General features: G+C 43.1%; 1 protein-coding gene across 1 annotated transcript in view; it reads right to left on the bottom strand.

Annotated features, from left to right (window-relative positions):
* Positions 1–25,925, bottom strand: part of LOC107287120 (cytochrome P450 4F22) — a 63,347-nt gene that overhangs the window by 13,637 nt on the left and 23,785 nt on the right. The window contains exons 2-8 of the mRNA XM_015815589.1: positions 24,508–24,730; positions 22,945–23,089; positions 17,783–17,836; positions 15,989–16,116; positions 13,855–13,976; positions 12,402–12,669; positions 10,992–11,058 (exon numbers count right to left, since the gene is read on the bottom strand). Coding sequence (XP_015671075.1) covers positions 10,992–11,058; positions 12,402–12,669; positions 13,855–13,976; positions 15,989–16,116; positions 17,783–17,836; positions 22,945–23,089; positions 24,508–24,729 — 1,006 coding nt within the window. The 5' untranslated portion in view covers position 24,730. The remainder of the gene's footprint in view (positions 1–10,991; positions 11,059–12,401; positions 12,670–13,854; positions 13,977–15,988; positions 16,117–17,782; positions 17,837–22,944; positions 23,090–24,507; positions 24,731–25,925) is intronic.

Below are 25,925 nucleotides of genomic sequence, written 5' to 3'. Positions count from 1 at the left end.
TGGACAAAAGCTAAATCTCTGGCGAAGTAGTTTGCTGTGGCTTTAAACTGTGTGTATTGTTTTTTGTTTCTGTGTGCTTGGAGTAAAAGGTCTTGGCAGGCAGCTACGGAGCTGCTGCCAAGTTTCTTATCTGTGAAGTGGTGTCTGGAGAAGTCTTTAACCCTCGGCTGGCTGTTTGGGTGTGTGGGTCAGACGGGTACAGAACACAGGGAGCTCCCGCTGTATTCATGCAGTTGATAAATGACATGCTAAGGGAGCATCTGTACAAAGGCGTACTCGTTTATCTGGATGACATCCTTATATTCATGGAGACCATGGACGAACATGTCAGACTGGTCAGAGCAGTCCTAAACAAGCTACAGGCAGCTCATCTCTATGCAAAACTTTCTAAGTGTGAGTTTCATAAGGATAAAATAGATTATCTGGGATACAGCATATCCCCAGAGGGCATAGAAATGGATCCTGAGAAAGTCCGAGCAGTGCTAGAATGGGCGCCACCCCGCACTAGGAAGCAATTGCAGAGCTTCCTGGGATTCGCCAACTTTTACCGGCAATGTATTCCCTCCTTTGCCCAAATAGCCTTACCAATCACAAATTTACTGAAAACCAGAGGGGAGGGAAAACCCAAGCCAAGCTAGCCATTAAAATGGACAGTAGAATGCCAAGTCGCATTTGAGAGGCTGAAAAAGCTGTTTTCTGTAGAACCAGTTCTAAGGCACCCCAACACCAACAAGCCTTTTGTAATTCAGGCAGACGCCAGCGTTGCAAGAGAACAACAAAGGGGCATTACATCCCTGTGCATATACATCAAGAAAACTCACCAAAACAGAGCAGAGATGGGCAGTCTGGGAAAAGGAGGCGTATGCAGTACGATGGGCTCTTCTCACATGGCGGCACTTTTTGGAGGGGAACAAAATTCCTTTCCAAGTGTGGACCGACCACAAGAACCTGGAAGCACTAAAAACGCCCAGGAAACTTACCCCTAAGCAATCACGGTGGTCACAACACTTCCACCATTTCAATTTCACACTGAAACACCTGCCGGGGGGGACTTCCTGGCAGACACATTATCTAGAATGCCACAATATAATAGCACTCGGGCTAGTGTAACAAAGCCGCTTATGCCGGAAAAACAACTGGCAGCATGAGTAACTACCCAAGCACAAGCTAAACTCCAAAAGCCGTTAGCCAGCCAGGCAGGAATTGAATTTAGAAAAGCACTAGAAACCAACGAATGGTTTCTAAGCCACAAAAACCTGTGCACTATCACAGATGGTCTACTGTGGGTGGGAGAGAAGTTATACATACCTAAAAGTCAGAGACTGACATTCATGCAACTTTGCCACAATTCAAAATCTGCAAGCCATTTTGGGTTTGTGAAAACACCACATCTGGTTAAAAGGCAATTCTGGTGGCCATCAATAAAGAAGGACATTGAAAGCTATGTAGCTAGCTGCCCAATTTGTGCTTCAGCAAAAAGATTACAAGGGAAGTCACCTGGGTTACTACAGCCGATAGCAACCCCATCGGCACCTTGGAAAGAGATCTCTATGGACTTTATAGTGGAACTACCAGATAGCAATGGAAACACAGTCATCTGTGTTGTAACAGACCTATTTTCCAAACAAGTGCATTTTATTCCCTGCTCAAAGATCCCTATAGCAAAAAAACCCTGTTTGTTCAACACATATATCGATTGCATGGAGCCCCACAGAGCATTATATCCGATAGAGGAGTGCAATTCACATCAGAGTTCTGGAAAGAATTCCTGTGTTAGGGACCATCCAGGGACTGTCATCTAGTCATCATCCGCAAACAAATGGTGGGACTGAACGATCAAACTCAGTACTAGAACAATATTTATGATGCTTTATTAATTACCAGCAGACCAACTGGACCGACCTACTTCCATTCACCAAAGTCGCCTACAATAATGCTGTTCACTCCAGCACGAGCTACACTCCATTCCAAGTAGCCACAGGACAAAGTTTTAACTCCAATGCCAGAACTTTCCCCTGCAGAACCTGTCATCCCTTCGTTAAAGTAGTGGATTGCACAATTAAAGAACACCTGGGCAGTTGTCAGGAAAGACTTAGACGAGGCTAGGCAAGCATATAAAATTCAAGCGGATAAAAAGACGATCGAGCCAAAACCTTTTACTATAGAGGAAAAGGTTTACCTATCCACCAAATACCTAAAATCCCTACAACCATCCAAGAAGCTGGGACCCAAATTTGTAGGACCATTTCCCATTGTTAGAATTATAAACCCAGTAACAGTGGAATTGGAACTCCCTAAATCCCTCAGGCAAATCCACCCAATTTTCCACTGCAGCCTTTTAAAACGCGAGCAACAGTCACCATTAAGGCCAGCTGTTGCTCCACTCCCTCCTCCCATTATGGTAGAAGGGAACAATATTTTGAAATTAAAGAAATCCTAGACTCCAGGAAATACCATGGCTCCACTCAATACCTAGTGGAAATACCTTCCATCCTCCCAAAACAAGTGGGTCCACAAACGCCACATTAAAGCTCCTAAACTCCCTAAGAAATTTCACACCGAATACCTGAACAAACCAGATTAACTTATATAAGTATTTGTTTCTATTTCTCCACAGGTGGATCTCTCTTTTTTTAAAGGGAGACAGGATGTCAGAACCCATATTCTAATGGGGCTCTTTCTAACTTTAATTCTAACTCTAATCTTTCTACACTTCTGGGTTCTGCCATGCACCTGGAGGGGAGGGGGGAAATGCTGCGGGCTATTTCTTTGTTTTCCTCTATCGCTACACTGTAACACTTTTGCTGTTTCTGCATACACGCTGTTTGAACTATCTTCCCTCTTGATGTCAGCTTGAAAGTGGGGGAGGAGAAAGGAATGCGCCTTCAGCAACTGGCTTATCTCCGCTTCGGAAGGGAAGGTGCGAAAACCCGACAAAACATTGTTGCAACCCTGAGACAGCCTGGCGTTATCAGCTCTTTCCTACAATGGACTTAACACCTGGGGATTGGCCCATTCGAACTGACTGGATGAACTATTGGGGTGGGGTTTGCTTGGGACACTTTTAACCTATTGATCTGAGTGGGAAACCCTCAGATCCTATCTATTATGCCTGCTATCAGCTTCTCCTAATAAAAGTTCCTTTTGGAAGAAACTGCTTCCATGAGTTCTGCTTTCTTAGGATGAGTTTTGAAGTGGGCCCCAACACCAGCCCCCTGCTCACACAGGAGAACCTATACCATTTCTGACAAGTGGCTGTCCAGACTCTTTTTAAAAACTTCCAGGTGATGAAGTACCCACAATTTCTGAAGGCAAGCTGTTCCACTGGTTAATTGTTCTCACTGTTAGGAAGTTTCTCCTTAATTCCAGGTTGTTTCTCTCCTTGATTAGTTTCCACCCATAGTTTCTTGTCTTGCCTTCTGGTGGTTTGATAAATAAGTTGATCCTCTCTTCTTTGTGGCAGCCCCTCAAATATTTGAATACTGCTATCACGTCACCCTTAGTCCTTCTTTTTTCTAGACCATGGGTCGGCAACCCGCGGCTCCAGAGCCGCATGCAGCTCTTTGAGCCATCTCCTGCGGCTCCGGAGCCTCCTCCTCCTCCTCCTCCTCCCCCTCCTCCTCCCCCCCTTCTTCCTCCTGCTGCCCCCCCCAGGCCTCATTCCCGGCTGGGGCTGCAGGGGCATCGCTCCCTGGGTTGTCCCCAGGCCGCCGAGCTGGCTATGCATCTCCCCAGGCCGGGCCGGGCGGCAGTCCCAGCTGGGGCGACGGCAGGAGGGCATTGCTTCCTGTGCTGTCCCCGGGCAGCTGAGCTGGCCACGCATCTCCGCAGGCCGGGCTGAGCAACAGTCCCAGCTGGGGCCGCGGCGGCAGCAACGGGGGCATTGCTTCCTGGGCCGTCCCCAGGTCACCAAGCCGGCCACGCGTCTCCCTGGGCTGGGCTGGGGACATCGCTTCCTGAGCTGTCCCCGGGCCGTTCCCCAGGCAGCTGATGGCCACGTGTCTCCGTGGGCCGGGCTGGGCAGCAGTCCTGGCTGTGGCGGCAGCAGCGGGGGCATCGCTCCCTGGGCTGTCCCCGGGCTGCCGAGCCGGCTACGTGTCTCCCCGGCTGGGTTGGGGACATCGCTTCCTGGGCCGTCCCCGGGCCGGTCCCCGGGCAGCCGATGGCCACATGTCTCCGCAGGCCGGGCTGAGCAGCAGTCCCGGCTGGGGCCGTAGTGGCAGCAATGGGGGCATCGGTTCCTGGGCCGTCCCCAGGTCGCCAAGCCGGCCACGTGTCTCCCCGGGCTGGGCTGGGGACATCGCTTCCTGGGCCATCCCTGGGCAGCTGACGGCCACATGTCTCCGCAGGCCGGGCTGGGCAGCAGTCCTGGCTGTGGCGGCAGCAGCGGGGTCATCACTCCCTGGGCCATTCCCGGGCTGCCGAGCCGGCTACGTGTCTCCCCGGCTGGGCTGGGGACATTGCTTCCTGGGCCATCCCCGGGCCGTCCCCGGGCCAGTTCCTGTGGCGGCAGTGGCGGGGACATCGCTCCCTGGGCCGTCCCCGGGCTGCCGAGCCGGCTACGCGTCGCCCCAGGCTGGGCTGGGTGGCAGGGGGGCATTGCTTCCTCCGCCAACCCGGCCATATGTTTCCCCGGGCCGGGCGGCAGCAGGGAGGCATCACTTCCTGGGCCGTCCCCGGGCCATTCCCTAGGCAGCCAAGCTCGCCACACATCTCCCCGGTCCGGTCCGTGGTGTCCCGGGTGCCTTTCAGCGCCTTCTACTGCCTCCTGCCTCTCTCCCCTCCCTGCCCCTTCGGTGCCGTCTGCCTTTTATTCTCTCTCGCCCCTCCTCATCTGGAGAGAGAGGGGGCAGAGGAAAGAGAGAGAGGGTGATTTGTTCGGGCGAAGAACCAGTGGGGGGGGGCAAGGTAAGTCAAAAGCACTTCGTGCTAGCATCTCCCGAACCCTTGTTATCCCTGCCACAGACTTGGCTCATCCACCCTCACTCTCGCCTCTCCTCTCTCTACGGATGAGGCTGCTCGCTTCAAATGGTTGGCTACCGAGGCCCGGGAGACAGGCAGGCGGACAAGTCTCGACCGCAGCATTTTGTTGTTGCTGTTGTTTTGCGCACGCGTGGTGCTGGCTGGGAACAGAGCAAAGCAAGCTCTATGGTTGGAAGTCCCTGCAGCTTGGGAGCCAGGATCTTCCCCCTCTCAGTCCCAAATCCCAAGCAGGATTCACAACATTGGGATTGGAAGTGAGCTGCGAGGAGATGGTCTGTCTCTCTTCCTCCCCTCCTCCCTTCCGCGCCGGCTTCTGAGGCTCCCTGCTGGGTGCAGTCGGCCTGAAGCGGAGGAGCGTGAGGGGCCTTTCAAAGCGTGACATTGCAACGGATGGGACAGCTGTAGCTCTCCAGATATTGCTAACATACAGCGTTTGCTGTCCCTGCAGCAGAATCGATGAGAGGTGCTGGCATATCTCTTTGTCAGAATGTGGTGAATCCACATTGCCCATCTCTAAGGGAGGAAGTTAAACAATTTGGTAGGTGAACTGGTTCTGTTAGTAAAAGGGGGGGAGGTGAAGAGAAAAAGAGAGGAAGAGACAGAGGAAAGAGAGACAGAGGAAAGAGAAAGAGAGAGAAAAGAAAGAGAAAGAGAGAAAAGGAAGAAAGAGAAAAGAAAGGGAGAGGAAAGAAAAAGAGGGAGAGGGGGAGAGAGGAAAGAGAAAGAGGAAAGAAAGGAAAGAGGGAGAAAGAGGAAAGAAAGAGAGAAAGAGAAAAGAAAAAGGGAGATGAAAGAAAGAGGGAGAGGGGGAGAGAGGAAAGAAAGAGAAAGAAGGAGAAAGAGAGGAAAGAAAGGGAGAAAGAGAGGAAAGAGAGAGGAAAGAGAAAGAGGGAGAAAGAGAAAAGAGAAAGGGAGAGGAAAGAAAGGGGGAGGGAGAGGAGGAGAGGAAAGAAAGAAGGAGAAAGGAAAGAAAGGGAGAAAGAGGAAAGAAAGAGGAAACAGAGAAAGGGAGAAAGAGAGAAAAGAGAAAGGGAGATGAAAGAAAGGGGGAGGGGGAGGGGGAGAGAGGAAAGAAAGAGAAAGAAGGAGAAAGAGAGGAAAGAAGGGGAGAAAGAGGAAAGAGGAAAGAGAAAGGAAAGAGGGAGAAAGAGAGAAAAGAGAAAGGGAGAGGAAAGAAAGGGGGAGGGAGAGGGGGAGAGAGGAAAGAAAGAAAGAAGGAGAAAGGAAAGAAAGGGAGAAAGAGGAAAGAAAGAGGAAAGAGAGAAAGGGAGAAAGAGAGAAAAGAGAAAGGGAGATGAAAGAAAGGGGGAGAGAGAGGGGGAGAGAGGAAAGAAAGAAGGAGAAAGAGGAAAGAAAGGGAGAAAGAGGAAAGGGAGAAAGAGAAAAGAAAGGGAGAGGAAAGAAAGGGGGAGGGAGAGGAGGAGAGGAAAGAAAGAAAGGAGAAAGAGGAAAGAGGGAGAAAGAGGAAAGAAAGAAAGAGGGAGAAAGAGAAAAGAGAAAGGGAGATGAAAGAAAGGGAGAGGGAGAGGGGGAGAGAGGAAAGAGAAAGAAGGAGAAAGAGAGGAAAGAAAGGGAGAAAGAGGAAAGAAAGGAAAGAAAGAGAAAGAGAGAAAGAGAGAAAAGAGAAAGGGAGAGGAAAGAAAGGGGAGGGAGAGGAGGAGAAAAAAAGAAAGAGAAAGAGGGAGAAAGAGAAAAGAGAAAGGGAGATGAAAGAAGGGGAGGGAGAGGGGGAGAGAGGAAAGAAAGAAAGGAGAAAGAGGAAAGAAAGGGAGAAAGAGGAAAGAAAGAGAAAGAGGGAGAAAAAAGAGAAAGGGAGAGGGAGAGGAAAGAGAAAGGGAGGGAGAGGGGGAGAGGAAAGAAAGAGGAAAGAAAGGGAGAAAGAGGGAAGAGAGAAAGGGAGAAAGGAAAGAAAGGAAAGAGGAAAGAAAGAAGGAGAAAGAGAAAGGAAAGGGATGGGGAGAGTAAAGAGAAAGAGAGGAAAGAGAAGGGGAGAAGAAAGAGAGGAAAGAGAAAGGGAGAAGAGAGGAAAGAGAAAGGGAGGGAGAGGAAAGAGAGAAAGGGGGAAGCGCAAGTGCCCCCCCTCTCTCTCTCTCTCACACACACACACACACACACACACACTGAGTGGGGGAAGAAGACTGGCAGACCAAGGGCAGAAAGAGGGAGAGGGAGGGAGGGACAGAGAGAGACCCTTTTGACATCTAAAATGAAAAAAAGGATATATGCAGTGTTATCTTCATTTTTGATATCCAAAGGGTTTTGCGGCTCCCTGTGTTTTGTTTTCAGTGGGAAATGGGTCCAAGTGGCTCTTTGAGTATTTTGGGTTGCCTACCCCTGTTCTAGACTATCCATACCCAATTACTGCAATCATTCACATGTTTTAGTTTCCAGGACTTTAATCATCTTAGTTGTTCTCTGCACTTTTTTCAGAGTCTCAAGATCTTTTTTTGTAATGTGGTGACCAAAACTGGATGCAGTATTCCAGGTGTCGTCTTAGGATTTTTAAAGCAATACTAATACTTACGTGATTTTGATTCTATGCCTCTGTTTATACAACCAAGGATTGTATTAGGACTCCAAGGTCCCTCTCACAATTACTGTTTTTGAGCCAGGTTTTGCCTAATCTGTACTTGTATCTTTGGTTTTTCCTGTCCAGATGTAAAACCTTGCTTTTCTCCACGTTAAATTTCATTTTGTTGGATGGGGCACATTGTTCAAGTCTGTTAAGATCTTTTTGGATCTTGAGCCTATCTTCTGGGGTGTTGGCTATTCCTGTCAGCTTAGTGCCATCTGCAAATTTGATGAGTTCCCCTTCTATTCCCTCATCTAAGTCATTTGTGAAGATATTGAACAGTACCGGGCCTAAGATGGAACCTTGTGGTTCCCCACTGCTTACTTCCATGTAGAAGTAATATCATTAAGGACTACTCACTGAGTATGGTTTGTCAGCCAGCTACAGATCCATCTGATGGTATTGTTGTCTATCCCACCATTTTCTAGCTTACTAAGAACTAGGTTGTGATTTACTTTGTCGAATGCCTTACTGAAGTCTAAATATATTATGTCTACAGCATTTCACTGGTCTAGTAATTTAGTCACTTTGTCAAAGAATGAAATAAGATTGGTTTGGCATGATCTCTTTTTAACAAACCTATGCTGGCTTCTATTTTGTTTCTTATTTGTTTCTAGATGTTTGCAGATCTGTTTTTTGATTATTTTTTCCAGTATCTTCTCAGGTATTGATGTTAGGCTGATTGGTCTGTAGTTTCCTGGGTCTGTTTTTCCTCCCCTTTTTTTGAAGATGGGAACCACATCAATTCTTTTCCAGTCCTCTGGTAGTTTCCCAGTGCTCCAGGATTTTTGAAAGATATGCTACAATGCTTCTGACATAACATCTGCCAGCTCCTTCAGAATTCTGGGATGTATTCCATCAGGTCCTGGTGATTTATATTCATCAAGATCTGACAGGAGTTCTCTTACCATTTTCTTGCTTATTTTAATTTTTATTTCTAGTCTGTCTTTTATAGTTATGTTTTTGGTAGGTTGAGCTATAGTCTCTTTTTGCGTGAAAACTGATGCAAAGAATGAGTTAAGCAGCTCAGCTTTCTCTCTACTGCCTGTTACTTTCTTGCTATCTTCTCTCTTAAGTGGGCCTACTGTTTTCTTGATTTTTTTCTTGTTATTTATATGTTGAAAGAATGTTTTTTATTATTTTTGACTTTTATTGCATAACTGCATCCAGTTTTGGTTACCACATAACAAAAAAAGATCTTGAGACTTTGGAAAAAGTGCAAAGAAGAGGAACTAAGATTAAAGGCCTGGAGACTAAAACATATGAAGAACAATTGCAGGATTTGGCTTTGGTTAGTCTAGAGAAAAGAAAGACTAAGGAAAACATGATAGTAGTATTCCAGTATTTTGGGAGCTGCTACAAAGAAAGAGAGGGTCAACTTATTTTCCAAAGCACCAGAGGGTAGGACACGAAACAATGGACGGAAACTAATCAAGGAAAGAAGCAACCTGGAATTAAGGAGAAACTTCCTAACCAGTGAGAACAATTAACCAGTGGAACAGCTTGCCTTCAGAAGTTGTGGGTGCTTCATCACTGGAGGTTTTTAAGAAGAGACTAGACAGCCACTTGTCAGAAATGGTATAGGATCTCCTGCTTGAGCAGAGGGTTGGACTAGAAGACCTCCAAGACCCCTTCCAGATTCTATTCTATTCTGTTCTGTTCTGTTCTATTCTATTCTATTCTTTCATCTATTGTCATTCAGTAATGGCCTATATGAGTCAGAAGGATCTAATTGTGCACATTCTTCTAAAACGCCAATCCCTTCCCATGAACAAGTCTAACAATTATAGGGACAAAAGTCAGTTTGATATGATCCTTCTGCATCCAGAACAGGGAAGGGAAATTGGTTTTGAAAGACAGTGATAGTTCCAGAAGATGAATGATCTTAATTGGATAGGCACAGTCCAAAGACTCAGTAACCATTGTGGTCTGGAGAAGAGGGCCCAGACACTGGAAACCACAACTCCTTTTGTGTACAAATATCAAACTCTTGCAGCTCATGGAAATAATCAACTGATAATACAGGGCAAACAGACTGCTCCATAATTTGGGCCTTAATTCAAAACATTGTGCTCCTTTTCCAGTGGCCTGGCACGGGGAAGAGATGCAAACAGTAGGATACATCAAAACTGGGCCAGCACCAGATAAGGCAATGAACAACATATAGTATAGCCTCTACATTGAACAAGCCATTGATAAGTCAAAGACCTCTAAGACAGGGCTTTTCAATCGGTGGTACACGTACTTTAGCACCTGGGAGGTGGTACATGACCCCTAGCCAAGTGTAGTGGGGGAGGGAACGAGTTAAAGCGGCACCGCACAGGGCTCGGTAGAAGCCCCAGGATCTGTGCATGTGTGGCTGCATGCTGATTGGAGCTTCCGGCCAACCCAGAAGAGAAAAGGAGGAGGAAGAGGGCAGAGAGAGGAGAAGCTACAAAAGGAGCAGGTTTTGGTGGGGGGAAAAAAGACACATGGAGAAAGAGAGAGAAGAGGCTTTTGTTAGTGAAGGGGAGAGAGAGAGTGGCCTTTGGGAGTGAAGGGTGAGTGAAAGTGTGAGCGAGGGGCTTGTGCAAGCAATGTGTGAGTGAATGAACGAGAGAGAAGCTTTTGCAAGGAATGTATGAGTGAATGAGAGCAAGAGAGAAGCATGTGCGAGCAATGTGTGAGTAAAAGAGAGAGAGAAGCTTGTGCAAGCAATGTGTGAGTGAATGAGCGAGAGAGAAGCTTGTGCGAGCAACGTGTGAGTGAAAGAGAGAGTTTTTGCAAGCAACATATGAGTGAATGAGAGCAAGAGAAGCTTGTGCGAGCAACGTGAGTGAATGAGAGCAAGAGAGAAGCTTGTGCGAGCAACGTGAGTGAATGAGAGCAAGAGAGAAGCTTGTGCGAGCAATGTGAGTGAATGAGAGCAAGAGAGAAGCTTGTGCGAGTAACGTGTGAGTGAATGAGTGAGAGAAGCTTGTGCGAGCAACATGTGAGTGAATGAGAGCAAGGGAGAGGCTTTTGCTAACAAAGGGTGAGGGGGGCTGCAAGCAAAGGGTGAGAGAAAAAGGGAAAAGTGAGGGGGAGAAGGAAAAAAAAAGAAAAGGCATTGACTTCTGAGTTCTACTGTTGCAGTAGGAAACATTAACATTGAACCTCAACTTTTTTACTTTTCCATAATATTATAAACTAGCCATTTTTATAACAACAAATGAATCTAATCAGTAAAGCCCAAAGTCTCCCCCTTTTTTTAGTCATCAATTTTTTTGACATCTTGCTAAGCACTGGTGGTACTCAAATATTGTCATGTCCTAAAAGTGGTACAATCTGTGAAAAGGTTGAAAAGCCCTGCTCTAAGATTTGCAACATTCTTGCATCTTGGAATGGGGGCCCCATTTCCACAGTTTTTCTTTCTGAAAAATCCACTGCATGCATGAGATTCATTCACCCATCTCACCTTCAAACATAAATGTGTCCGCTTCAGCTGCTATGTCTTCATCGGACAAATGTTGATCCTCTTCATCCTACAGTGACAAAATCAGGTATTTATTGAGACAAGACAGTTTGGGAATCTCACTATGGTAATGCTGTTTTCCATAATCAAGGGTCTCACTCAGCATCTGCCATTCTCCACCTCTGCTATAAACAGCCTTGACTGCATTTGTTGAGGTACCCATCTCCAGAGCAGTTCACAGTTTTTTCCATATATACTGATGGCTTTTTGCAAAAGCAGGGCTTCTGTTCCAATGAAACCTGCAGACAGAAACCCTAACGTCTCTATTAGTAATTAGCAGCATTCTACACAGGCCTTTTCAAGAGGAGAAACGTCTTCCACAGCATTTCTGCAATTAATCATGTGAACACACAACACTACCATTCATATGAACACCATGGTGATGAAGAACAATGAGCATTCAGATGTATCCAAACAATTAAATTGCCCTTTGCATATAAGGAAAAGCTTTTAAAAAAATTAATTAACAACTACTGCAATTTTTCAAACTGTGTTCAGTGAAATACTGGGGAAATACTAGAACTTGATAGGGTTCCATATGAGACTATGGCAAAAAGAAAAAAAAATCTCTTGATCTGAAAGAAAATGGATCTTTGCCTCTTGATCATGGATTCCATAACATTTTTTAGCTAACATTTTTGGGAAAATTTGGAAAACCCCTGGACTAGAGAAGCTCATTTCTTCATAGCATATGCTTTATATTTTGTTCTTTTTTTTACTATTCTCATGATTTGCAAAAAGAATGGGAGGGTATCATTTTTTTAAACCTGTCTGGTTAAAATCCTTCTTTAACCAAAACAATTTCAAAACCAGGGAAGGAACATCACTCTAATACTGAATTCTGATAATGACTTTTTTGACTGTTTTCCCTCAAAACACATAACCTACACATAAGTTGAGATCTGCTTTATGAGAATCTGTTATTAAATTTATTCTTCTCTTCCCCAGCTTCTTCCAGAGGGATGTTATAGTGAATCCTGTCGCTGTGTGCCCACCCCAGGCAGTTGAAATGCTATATTTCCTTCCTATGTTTCTTTATTTCTTGAAGGAGATAACTTAAAATGGGAGGCCATGAGCCAGTATACTGTGTAACTTAGCACCAACACGTTCTTGTAGGGTTGCAGATGAATTAAAAGCTCAATGTCCAGGGGCCTGGTAGGAGGGAATAAGCACTGTAGCCAGCCTTCTGTGCTGGAGATATAAAGGAGAGAGGAGAGTACATTTACTTTGTTTAATGAATCCTATATGCAAACTTAAATTAAATATTGTGATTATAGTGCAAACAGGGATGGAGGAGAAACTGAAACCAGCTGTTGCCTAAAACATCTGAAAAAGAGATAAGTACATACATACCTTGGCCAACAACAAAACATCAATGAAGTCAATGGTTTTGCCCTGCTTGGATGTGAGCCAGGCATTCTGGCCCAAACGGTTAAGTGCCATTCGCCGTTCCTGAATTACATTCTCTGTGAAATGATGCACAATTTCACATGAACGACGGAAACGGCGGCCCTGGGATGTCAGGTAGTAAACCCAGTCAGATTGCAGATACAGTTTAGTGTGCCGCTGCACGACAAGGGAACTGAGCTCCAAGATGGCCACAATATAGTCACTTGATTTCCTGAAATGTATCCAATGATTTTGTTATAAGAAAAAAAATGAAAGAGAGATTCAATAGAAACATGCACTTAGAATATGCACAGGAATATATTTTCCTAAAAAATACAAATAAGTCTTATCATTGCTCCAAGTAATATATACCACTGGTCTGAAGAATTGATTGTTAACATATCTATGTAACGCAAATACAGTCACTAGTTTGTAGTGGGTTTTTTTTACACTTGTAACATTAAACAACACTAGTATGTTAGAAAAATATCTGTAGTAAGTATTGACTTACTTACTTTTTTTGCAAGTATTGACTTGGAATTCTTTTTATTTCCCAATTCATCTGATATAACTCAAAACATATGCATTCATCAGAAAGCCTCAGTTTATTTGATGGATCTAACTACCAAAGGATTGACTTAGTGCAACTGTATGCATATTTACACAAAGATAACTAGTATGGTGAGGTTAAAATGTGGCAAAAATTATTCTGTTTTTGATATCCTGGATCAAAGAGATCATTCTCATCACTTTGAGAAATGCGAGTTGTTGTTCTGAAAACGCTGTCTCAACTATTTTTAATATCTCACTTTAAAAGAAGAGTTGGCTTTCCCTAAGCAAAATATTTCAGACACATCCAAAGTTACTAAGCTATTGGAAATCTCTTTGAGTGGGTAAGTAAGAATACTGCACCTGTAGTATTCTAACATCACCCATTCTTACTATTTTTATAGAAGCCCCAATGTCTGAATGCAATTTTAATAACATTAAACTTATCTATAAAGGCAATGTTTATTTCTAAGTTTAGCCTTCCAATCTGGGGCAGAGATTCCCACTATTTGGAGGCTGGGGATACATATAACATGTTTTGAAAGGAGACACCTTTGATGCCTGGACCCATAACATTCTCTTTTTTCCCCAATGAGTTTGGAGAAATTGTTTGGGAAAATTCTTTATTGTTAAAAACAATGCTAAGTTTAGTTCAATTACAGAGTTCATATGTTTCTTGCCTCATCACATGCCAATTATTTATCATTGAAATGAGACCGCAAAAATTGAGTTTGCACCTCTGTACAGCCCTGGCCTCAGTATGCCTTCATATTTGGAAAAGGAATTCAGCTTTTGGCCTCAAGAATATAACACATATTCACGCTTATCTTCCTTTCATTGCACTTCTTCATGCTGCTGGTTTACTTACTCTTGACAGTTGCTATTAGAGCTGAAAACACATTTCTGCAAGCTATCTAGAGTCATGAGGCTGATATGCTTAAACATGTCAAGAGAAACAGGACCTGCTGAGATCAGTTTGTGCCACTTGTCCTGTAAAAAGATAAGCAATACATCAAACCTAGAAAAGGAACAAAATGATACCGAGGACAGGGAGGGACCCAGATCTTGCACAAGGCCAAGACTGATGTGAATCAGGATGAGTAAAGGGCTATGCAAATGCCTGGGGAATAAACCAAGGAGAGATGATACTGATACTTCACATCTGCACAGTGAACATGCAAAGAAGGAGGATAGAACAGAGAGGTGGCGAACTATGCACATTTATTTTACTTAGTGTATGGCATCTACAGAGGCCATTCAATCACTAATGATGATGAAGTTATCCATTCAATCATGTCCGACTCTTGCCAATTCTATGGCTAGGTCTCTCCACATCATGTATAAACACAAACATAAGTTTAAATAAAGCACCAGCAAATGTATGTAAAGTGTGTGGACAATACAATAGAGGAAATAAAATATTGAGTTAGGATAAAACCATAAAATTGCCCTAATATGGCGCTATAGAATCTCAATAGGGTGGATGCTATAGTTCAATAGCTAAGGAAGCTATCTATCTAACTGCTTTTGGTGTGGCTACAAAACTAGTGCAAAAATTCAATATCTCTGCAAGGAAAACTGTCAAAGTCTTCTGTATCTCAAATGTGCCACGTTTTCAGAACTCAAATTAAAATTGTTTAGTGTTATGGTGCTCCCAATATTAATTTCAGTTTTTGTAAGATTTGTAAGATTACTGCCATAACTAAATCTCTGGTTTATGACTTGTTTATATGAGAAGGTCTAATACTTAAATTTCAGAATGGCTGTTATGTGATAGAGCAAGAACCAAATAAATCCTAAACTTCCCACCAGGCATTACTTCTCCACAAACTGAATTAATGATAAAAATATGTATCTATTGGGAAGGGAGGAAGATAGGAGGGTTGGAAGGAGAGGGAAGGGGAGAGAGAGGGAGGGAGGGAGGGAGGCAGAAAGATGTTGTTGAAAAAAGAAAGGGTAAATCCTAGTGTCCACTTATTCCCAACAGGCATTTGGCCATTCTGAAACATTTAGTCTACTTTGCAAGCAGAGTGAATGCTTTGTTTTGTATGTTAAAAATTAAATCTTTATGCTACATTAAAATAATGTAGCAAAAAATTAAGAAACAGCATATTATTTACACATTTGCCTTGTTGTAATGCAGTTATAGGCATAGTAAGTAATTATGGTTTATTTCTTTAATCTGGCTGCTTCTCTTATTACTGTTCTATTCTTTTTATTTATACTCCCTTTGTTTCTTCCCTTCCATCTCTGAGTCTCATGTTTACTTTGCTACACTGCCAAAATTCCAGCATTTCGGAACTGGTTGCTGTTACAGTGTTACAATGGAGATGGGTTTCAACATGTTCTTGAATAAGTTGCAAAATATTTGTCTGTCTGTCAGTCCCTCCCCTCCCCCATCATCCATCCATCCACTTCATGTTAAGAGACTTTTTAACTTTGTGTTTCATTACCTTTAAGAAATGGGCAAGCAACATCAGAGTAGTGGGTGCTAAGGTTTTCAAGACAGTATCAAAATGCTCAAGCTTACATTTGTGCGCAAACATCTGGAACACCTGGTAGAGCACAAAAAGTACTTCCTTTTGAACTGTTTAAATAGGTGCATCTTTTTCCAGATTTGCACAACTTCTTCAGTAGCTGTTCCTGGTTTTTTCCACATGTGTGTGCACATACAGTCACTTTGCTTTTAAAAGTGGGTGTTAATATAAAATATTGTGATCTTATTAGAAAGCTGGAATTGAACACAGGGAGCTGTCAACAAATCTCACATTCATTTGAAATAAGGTACCAGTTACAACACATATTGAGTAAGAATGGAATGATATTTGAGTGCAGTGAGCACTCAAAGATGTCATAAGATGTCATAAGAAGAATCCTTAAAATTCTCTTTCCTTCCCATTTCAGTTGTACATTCTAGATGGACTGCACCAACAGAGATGCAGAGACATTTAATGAGTATGAGAAGAATGAAGTGGGGATGCCCAAGTTTTAGAAGAGCTCACATGCATGATGTCTGTACTCTGATTGAAGATTTTCACATAAGGCTTCAGGATATCAAAATGAAAGGCAGGAGTGAGCAAACGCCGGTGTCGTGCCCACTTTGTCCCATTGCTCAGTAATAATCCATCTCCTGTGGTAAGAAAAATTGGGGCTGATTGAAGCAAAGGATTGAATTAAGCAAAATTCTTCTTTGCCAGAGGAACTGTCTGCATCTTTCCATACAAACTAAATCTGACTTCCCCAATTTGGTATTTTCTAGATATGTTGGATTACAGCTTCTAGATTTCACAACCAGAGAAATCAGAGACAATATTTCAATGTCCACAAAACAAATCATTTGAACTAACTGTAAAGTATATCTTGGCATGAGCTCCACCTGTAAGATATCCTGAGCTATACAGCTAGAACACATGAAGTAGCCTGACATAAGCAGGGCCTAGAGGACCATAAAGTGGAAGGGTTTTCTACAGAACTATAGAGACTGAAAGCATTATACATTACACAAACACTTATTTCAAAGAAATATCTTTAAGGCTGTCCTGGAGTAAATATAAAATCTTGGAAACTGTAAAAGGACGTTCCAAACCTCATTTATATTATTTAATTAAGCAGAGTTTCTCCCAATGACTTGAAATACTTTTTCCCAGATTTCTCTCCACCTGGCTTAAGTTGCTATCAGCTGACCCACTGCTGCCTTTTGACTGATTGTCCCATGCTTTTCCCAACCTCCATGCAAACTTTCACAGTAACGATAAAAATGGATTGAGAGGCATGGTGTATGTCATGGGTGCCAAACTCGATCATGTCATGTGACATATTGTGATGTATCATGACATTTTTTGCCTTTGCGGAACTGAGGTGGGCGTTGCCTCTGTGTGACACATCTGGCTTGCGGGCCGCCAGTTTGACATTCCTGGTGTATATTATTAATATAAACTGGTTTTTCCTGTTTCCTTTTGTTTTATTCTCCCATGACTTCAGTTTCGCTGAAGTAATACTTTTACTTTACATTATGTTGCTTACCCTGAAATAGTATAACATGATGGGCATGCATGTACATGTAGTCCTCACTTAATGACCATTCATTCAGCAACCATTTGAAGTTACGATGGTACTGAATGGACTTATGACCAGCCCTCAAAGTTCCAGTTGTTGCAGTACCCTGTGGTAATGTGGATAAAATTTGAGTCCACCCACATTTACAACCACTCCCCTGCCACTGTCCCTCACCCTCAGCTGACTTTTGTCATTGTCTTCACCTGCTTCCCCTCTGCTGTGCTCACCCATCTGACCACTCTAAAAAGGCGGCCCTGGTTGTGTTGATGCAAAAGAAGGTGGAGCAAAAGAAGGCCCCAGCCAGTAGTGGCACTAGGTGGGGGTTGGGGCAGGCAGGGCCAGATGGTGGGGGTAACTGGTGTTGGTGGCTAGGCATGGACCAAAAGGGCAGAGATGGGGGAAGATGGGGGGGAGTTGAGGTGGAGGAAATCCCTTACCTTCTTTCAAGAATGGCTTGGTTCCAGGTGGCTCCTTGCCTATTCACTCAACAACAGTAATTGGGATTTGCCAGAACTGCTGTTGCTAAGTGGGACAGTCACATGACTTTTCACTTAAAGATTGCATCACTTGGCAATGGAGTTGCCAGTCCCAATTAGAACTGTTAAGTGAGGACTACCTATATGTCTATGAGTAGTACTTTTTTTAAAAGCATTTTATGATCCTAAAAACTCTGTTGCCTGATATTGGGTGTTAGAGCAATTTTGCATAACAATATATTAATAAAGCGAGAGATGTTTTACCAAGCCAGGGCTTCAGGAAGCTATAGAAGAATTTGTCCTTGGGAGCAGTATCAGCTGCAGAGAAAAACAGAAACAGTTTTCCCGCTGGTCTCTTTAAAAACAGCAAAATAGTTCCAACCTCCCAGTCCTGGGAATAATGTCCCTAAAACATCGTATTCCTCAGCAGAATTAGAAGGCAACTGATCTTTCCTAAATGCTTGTCTTATTACTTGACTGAAAGTATCTTGCCCTTTGTATGTTATCAATGATGAGCTCTTTGCTTGACTAATCAGCCTGGAGCAATGCTACTTCAGGAATTAAGCAACAAGAATAGTTGATATTATTGATAGGTCCGTCATGTGAGGCTTACATCAAGGAAGGAATAAAACTTCATTGGAGGGCATTTTCACCATGTACTCTATTTGCATAATTTATATAGGCTTTGTTCATGTGTAGCATCACTAAGGCTCATGTCTAGAATGTGTTTCAATTTCCATTTTTAAATTCTGCAATTCTGTATGACTGTATAATCTATTTCTAGGAGATAACAGAAAAAATAATAGTATGCATATAAGCCAGACAAATGATCTGGTTTTGGAAGCAAATGTTTCCAGGTGTGTGCAGGGAATGCAAAAGGCTCCCAAATGAAGTTTAAGGGAGTCTGCAAAAGTTTAGTCAGCACATCACACCATACTTGAGCCTCAAGGGCAGATGCCCAAGTTGCAAAATTTCCATCATAGTGATATTTTAACTTCACAACTTTCAGCTGGCATTTAAATGATACAATGATGACAGCTTCTCAGAACAGCTTCATTATCAGAAAGCTTTTAAAAATAAACTAAACTTAAAAATAAAATAAAGTTTTTAAATAAACGTCTGCACAGAGGCACACAAGGTGAATTGAAAATAAGGCCTGTTAAATCTTACGTATTTTTCCTTTCTGAGGCTGCAGGAAAAGTGAGGAAAACTTCACTATTTTGGGACCTGTATTAGATTAGGCCTGAAGTATATTTTCTGCAGTCTGTTGATGTTTACTTAATGTTGTAAGCCCACACCGTGTGGTGAGATGGGTAGCAAACAAATACAGACTGGCTCATGGTGATCACAGGATGTTCCTCACATTTTGAGGCTGGCAGTAGTATAAACAGTTGTGGATTGCTTCTAATTGCTGGAGAGTGAACCAGTGATGGTATAGAAGTACCCTACAATTTTTTAGTCTAACTCCATTTCATTTTTTTAAATGGAATGGATGGATTATGGCAGTGGTGGGATTCAGCCAGTTCGCACCACTTCAGCAGAACCGGTAACTAATTTTTTGTTGCCCAGGCCCAGAATGGATTTCCGGAAGCGGCATCCACACAGAGAACCAGTTGTTCACATATTTGAATCCCACCACTGGATTATGGAGGAGGTATCAAAAACATTTCTCTTTAGTAGTATTTTATTATGTGAGGCCTGCAAATATCTTTCTGAGACTTAAGAAGTCTTTCCCCATAAAAAAGATGTCTTTCTCCACAAACTTTTTCAAATGCAAACAAGTCTACAGTCACTTCTATAATATCTATCTTTTCTAAAAGTTTCATTTTTCAAAAAGCAAAAGGGCAAATTTCATTGGTAGTTATTTTCTGACTCTCACTTCCTTAAAAGTCAGAACAATTGTTACTATCATTATAGCAACATCAACATCATGACAAAAGAGATAATAGTTGAAATCGGAAAACTAACAAAAATTATAATTAAAACATACAAATAGCTCCAACAAAATAACTAATTCTCTAAAGAAAAGTAGGCAGGAAGAAAACCTTGTATTGTTAAATGTAATACCAATTCAGAAGCTGAGATCTCAATTGCTTTGTGAGCATTTCCCTCTTTTTGCCCCTTCAAATTATTATTCTCTTAAGCCTGTTCACAACATTATTTCTCTTTTTCACAGTCAATCCACCAACTTTTCCAATCTGATACAAAAGAGGAGATGTAGGAAGCAAACACAGAGTCAGTCAAATTTCCCTCAATATAGCCAATGTTAAAATATTTTACTTCATTCTGTATTTTTAAGTTGACTTTGATTCCTCCTTTAATTGTTAGCTTCCTCTAGTTCTCTGGTGTCCAATTTTTAAAGTTTTATTAAAAAAAAGAATTCAAAAGAAAAGCAATTTCCCATGAAAGGATTCTTTATAATTAATTTCAAAATCTTATTTCTGATTTATCTGGACCTTTAGTACATTTTCAACTTTCTAAAATAAAAGTTTAAAACAGCTTTTACTGTTTATTAAAAAAAAGTCCTTAAACTTTATTTAAAATATATTTTGCTAAGGACTGAAGGAAACTCACCTTGGTAGTATAAAACACATCATTCCAAATATTCTTAATAGCAGAAAAGCAGTAAACAAGCAATTTCCAAAAGTGGTTAAAAAAAGAAGTGTGAGAAATCAGCATCCTTTCAAAGGCCCCAACTAAAGTTTGAGCAAGATGGGTATTCCCTTGTCTCCCAGAGCTCTAAACCAGCTGGAGACTGCCTTGCAGTCTCTTCATGTGGAGCAACTGTCTAGAGCAGTTGTGGGTTTTCTTAAGTCATCTCCTTGTCTGGCATGGTTTAAAGAGCCGGTCTATTCACCAGCTCTTCATTCCTCCTCTATTGTTAGGTCTGGTTTTTTTTGTCGGGCTATCTTAAGTCCATCATTTTTTCCCCAGGAACCATTTTAAATTCACCATTTCATCCCCAGCAATTTCACTTATAGGGTTTTAGTCTTTGTTGATTTGGACCAACTGCTGAGTCACTTTGATTGCTTGCAATAACAACCTAACAGGATACAGGGATCAAATGAAAATTCAATTACTACAAAACACTGCATACAATGATAAAGAGAGCCCATAGGACAGAAGGAAAAGGAAGTAGAAATATCCAAAAGAATACTATGGATTTCTACTAGACATTCCAAAATCTCATTGACATATGACATATTGATTTTTATCATCACAATCCTCATCAAATATTTTGGCTATTAAAAATTGGTGGGGCCAGGGTAAAAATATGTATTCCAATGTTAATTTAACTAAAATGAAATTTTAATTGATTCCACATCATTGTTTATTATGTATTTCATACTTTCCTCACATGTCAGAGATGATTATTCAGTGCACCTCAAGAGGTTTTAGGATCATTGTTGGGCAGAGTGGTTTTATGGCTTACAATATATATGAAACATTTTATATTCACTAATATACTGTATATCGTATATGTGCTAAACATTATAACATTGCATATTTCATGGGGGGGAAAGATCCCAAATATAATCCATCCTGATGCCAGCTAAAATCAAGATCAACAGTCATAAAGGAACAAATGCAATCCATAGAATTATTGTTCTTGGAACTCTTCCAATCCAACCCCAGATTCAGGGCAGGAATCCTCATACTATCCCAGGGGTCTTCAAACTTGGCCCTTTTATGACTTGTGAACTTCAATTCCCAGAATTCCTCAGCCAGCGTGCCTGGCTGAGGAATTCTGGGAGTTGGTCCACAAATCATAAAAGGACCAAGTTTGAAGACCCCTGTACTATCCATTGAAAATAGCCCATGTTCAACTGAATAGCATAGTCAAACACCAGGAGTTAACCACAGGAAATGTTTTATGATATTTGTACTATATCATAAACTGCTTTATGATAATTTTTACATCATAAAATGTTTGCCAAATTTCAGTTTTATGGGAGACATGGGTCACAGATTTTGGACACTTTCTGTAAGCTGGTCCATGATTTGAGGACCCTTGGTTCAAAAATTGTTGCTCTATGACAGTGATGGCGAACCTTTTAGAGACCAAGTGCCCAAAAACTGGTGCTGCCCCCACTCCACCCCCTGCCCCACCCCGCTCCACCCCCACCCCGTCTGCCCGCAGGGCCACTCACCGCCTCCAGGGCCTGCTGCAGATCGCCCAGCAGCGCCATTGTGGCCACGCCCTCTGCCCACGCCCCGCAGCATCAACTGTGCGCGATGGGGCATGAGGGCAGAAACTTGTCTACGCTGCCTGGCTGCCATGTCCTTGGCTGCACTGCTCCGTGTGGGCCACGCTCGGGGGCGACTCTCCTCCAGGGGGGCTGCTGGTGAGGGGGTCGTGGGGGGAAGCAAGGCTGGGGCAACGGCACGTTGTGCTGCCTCTGGCACCTGTGCCATAGGTTCGCCACCACTGCTCTATGATGTGCTGTTTCACTTATTTAAAGGTTACAGGAATGAGAGTTTTAGTACTGCATAGGCAGATTAACACAGATCCAAATTATTAAAAAATCCCAAGATCTTTAAAATTCTGGTTCTCAGTGCTTTTTTAATTAAAAACCCATATTTTAGCATATTCAAATAAATAATCTTAAAACATAGGTGAATCCAATAAAAATAAATTGGTCAACCAGATAAAAGGCTGAATTTCCTTGACAAAGTGCTTCATTGGCTCCCTAAGCATTATATCCTTAGAGAAATTGCAAAAACCAGATTTGGGCTTGGGCTGCAGCTCCTAATCCAGTGATGGCGAACCTTTTAGAGGCTGAGTGCCCAAACTGCAACCCAAACCCACTTATGCATCGTCGAGTGCAGGGTGGGTGTGGCCAATTGGGTGGGCATGGCCCATTGAGTGGGCATGGCCATGGTGATAATGGCAGACTGGGTGGGACTAAAAAGTTCAATCAATCAATTCCAACTTTTCAAGATCTTTTTTTTCCCGCGAGAAGTTGAAATTGACTGATTGAACCTTTTTTTTTTTTGCACACGGTGGCGGAGGCCTAAAACAAAAAGGTTTTATAAAACCTAGCGAAGGCCTAGGACTGGGGCAGCAGCACACGTGCCTACAGAGAGGGCTCTGAGTGCCGCCTCTGGCACCCGTGCCATAGGTTCGCCACCACTGTCCTAATCTGTTCCTCTCTACATCAATATGAGGCTGTCTGTTGATTGTTTTGGGTTCAGTGGTCCCTGCCACAGAGATTTATGAACACTTGCTTATAGCCTAATATAGTATATGGTTTTATCTACTTGTGGCTTCATATATCTACCAGATTTAAATAAACCAGGTCTTCTGCAATGTGAATTCAACTTGGACACTCAGCCAATGCCCACAGGACTCTATAATAGAGTCTCTGCCAATGAATTGTGGACTCCCCATCCATTTCCAGTTTTGCCACCATTCACCACAATACCTGATGCTGTCATAACTTGCTTGATATAATCAGGATGAACCAAGGACAAGAGTGGCAGGAAGGGCCCCATCCATACCATAAATGTCGGGGAGAAGGTGCTTACAATCTGGACCAATTTGGCCAATCCTTCTTCAGTGGGTGGAATCTGCAATGAATAAAGGCACTGAATACTGGTGCAAGCAGGAGGAGAAAGTTATAGGGCTAGTTGGCCAAAGCAAGAAAAGAGACTGGAGAAAGACTACAAAAAAATAGCTTTGCTCTGAAAGTACCGTATTGGTGTTGAGGTTATGGCCACATGTCAAAAGCAGGCATCTATAGTTCTACTAAAATCCACTGAGCAGCAGAAATGCAGGCCTTGAGCCCTAGAGGCACTGGCTAAGGATGCAGTCACTTCCTTTCATTTTCATCAAGTCTTAGGCAGGCTTCTCCAAGTGCAAGCTACCATTTCACCAGTTTCATTTGTAGAAGTTTTTTGTGTCCTTTCAATTAAATAATGTCATCTATTGTGAACCAGGAGGAATGCTTTCTCTGTTGTGGTGCATGCTCTTTGGAACAGCATCCCCCCAGATATCCATGTGGCACCCACCATTCTGAAACTCCAAAAGTCTTTTAAAATCTGGTTATTCTCATAGGTCCCAGCTGTTTTGTTCAGAGTTTTTTTGGAGGGGGTAGAATGGTGATTTGTAATGACCATTTTTCTTCCTTCTTAGAAAAGAAATGCATGCAACAGGGTCACTGCCTCCATCTCTCTTTTTTTCTATGACAATATCAGTAGCACTAGCATTAACACTTAGACTTACATACTGCTCCATAGTGCTTTACAGCACTCCCTAAGCCAGGGGTGTCAAACTGCCGGCCCACGGGCCGGACGCATCACCGGGAAACCACACCCACCCCATTGCCAGCAATGGGGGAAAAGCTCCGATACGTTGTGCGACGTCACATCACGTCGCAAGTTTGACATGTCTGCTCTAAGCATTTACAGAGTCAGCATATCGCCCCAACAACCTGGGTCCTTATTTTACCAACCTTGGAAGGATGGAAGACTGAGTCAACCTTGAGCTGGTCAGGATCAAACTCCTGGCCTTTTAAAAAAACACCCCCATCCATCCTACTGGACTTTCCTTCTCTCTCCATCTGTTTCGCTTCCAAATTTGAACACTTCTACTACAAGATCCAAACGCTCCTGTGCCTTTCTGTTTTTTTTTTAATGGCATCAATGTCTGAAGAGATGCATGTGTGCACAGATATGAAGTTTCAAAAATTCAAAAAAATGTGCAGCAGGTCAGAACTATCTTTCTGTGTTATTGACTGCTCTTTTAGAAATCCATCATTTCCCTTCCGTCCAGCAATTAGCTTTCCAGAAATTCTTATTCTGGCTATTTTCCTTCTGCTGGAATTGGAAGATGTAGCATCCTTGTGACTCTGTCTGTCATAGGCCTCAAGACTGTGGTATGATGTAGGAGAAGCATCTGTGGGCAGCATTTCAGGTCTCCTATGGTGATAACTTGTGCAAATGCTTAGATTTTGGCATCTTTCCATTCTTATACTAGCTGGACTTACCATTCCCATGTGGCCTAGGAACCAATTGCAGTGAGGCGGCTGTGGGAAACTGCGTAGTCTCTGGCAGTTGACATAATAACAGTAGCAGATGTCAAAGGCCTTTAAACACTGATGGATGAGGAAGGCCAGCAGGCATAGCAGCAGGCTGGAGATAACCATGGTTCGGAACAAGGTTTTCTCCACAGCCAGTTTCTCTAGCAACAAATCTGTGAGGGGCAACATTCTGGAATAAAAACAAAGTAGATGAAGTATAGAACAGAATTCTTGGAGTAACTTGTACATTTGGTGAAAGAAAAAGATCTTTGACCTTAGAGGGCCCCCACCTTCAAATCCCACTTCCGGTAGGAACCCAAGTTAAAGCACCCCAAATTTAGTCTAATGAAGAGAAGGCTCATTGGAGACATGATAGCAGTCTTCCCATAATTGAAGGGCTGTCACAGGGAAGAGGGGGTCATTTTATTCTCTATCAACACCCAAGGGCAGGACAAGAAGGAATAGTGGAAGTTCATCACAGAAAGATTCAACATGGAACTAAGGAGGATTTTTCTTACAGTGAGAACAATAGAGCAATGGAATACTTCACCTCCCTTAGATGCAGGAGCTCCATCGCTGGTGTTTTCAAGAAAAGACTGGATAACCTTGGGCAGGGGGTTGGATTAGAAGACCTCCAAGGTCCCTTCCAGCCCTACGATTCTATAATTTAAACACTGTATGTTTCTGTCAAAACCGATTTGTTGGGAGGGGGTGATTTCTTCATTCTCTAAGTTCCTGCGGTTTCTGCCATACTCCTGGGGGGAGGGGGAAGCTATGGATGCTACAATGTATCTGTTGTGTCCTGAGCCTGCAAGAGGCAGGCTCGTGACGTTGCAAGAGTCCCGGGCATTTGCAGAAGCTGCCCGGGACCAGACTGAGCGGCGCCGGCCTTGTGCGCATGCGCAAGGCGGGAAAAGACCGCCTCATGATTGGTTGAACTTGCCCGGGGATCAGAAGGTATAAATAGAGGCCTGCGTGCCTCTGCTCAGGTTGTTCATAGAATGGAAGCAGAGAATAAAGACTTGTTAGAAATGCTTCGTCTCAAGCGCCATTATTCTCTGGACTTAACACTGGCGACGAAGGTGGGATTCAGTCTCTACAGCTAGGAAAGCTTGAAGACTCACCCAAAGAAGTCCGGAAGAGAAAACGGTGTGGAAGTCAGCGTTATCCTGCCAGTACGAAATCACTGGAGGGTGCGTGCGGCTGAAGAAGAAGAAGACCTGATCCTCGATCATGGCGAAAGTTGGGCGTTTAGCGGAATTCGACGTCTCTCACCCCGAGAGGTGGGAATCTTATGTGGCAAGAGTCGAGACGTATTTCCGCATAAACCAGATTCGGGAGGAAGGCTTAAAGGCTGCCACATTGTTGTGCGTTTGTGGGCAAGA

Source organism: Protobothrops mucrosquamatus, unplaced genomic scaffold, assembly GCF_001527695.2.
Source record: "Protobothrops mucrosquamatus isolate PMUCROS unplaced genomic scaffold, P.Mucros_1.0 scaffold352, whole genome shotgun sequence".
In the NCBI taxonomy this organism is placed as follows: Eukaryota; Metazoa; Chordata; class Lepidosauria; order Squamata; family Viperidae; genus Protobothrops; species Protobothrops mucrosquamatus.
The sequence above is the reverse complement of the archived record's forward strand: the minus strand, read 5'-3'. Positions and strand labels throughout refer to the sequence as shown.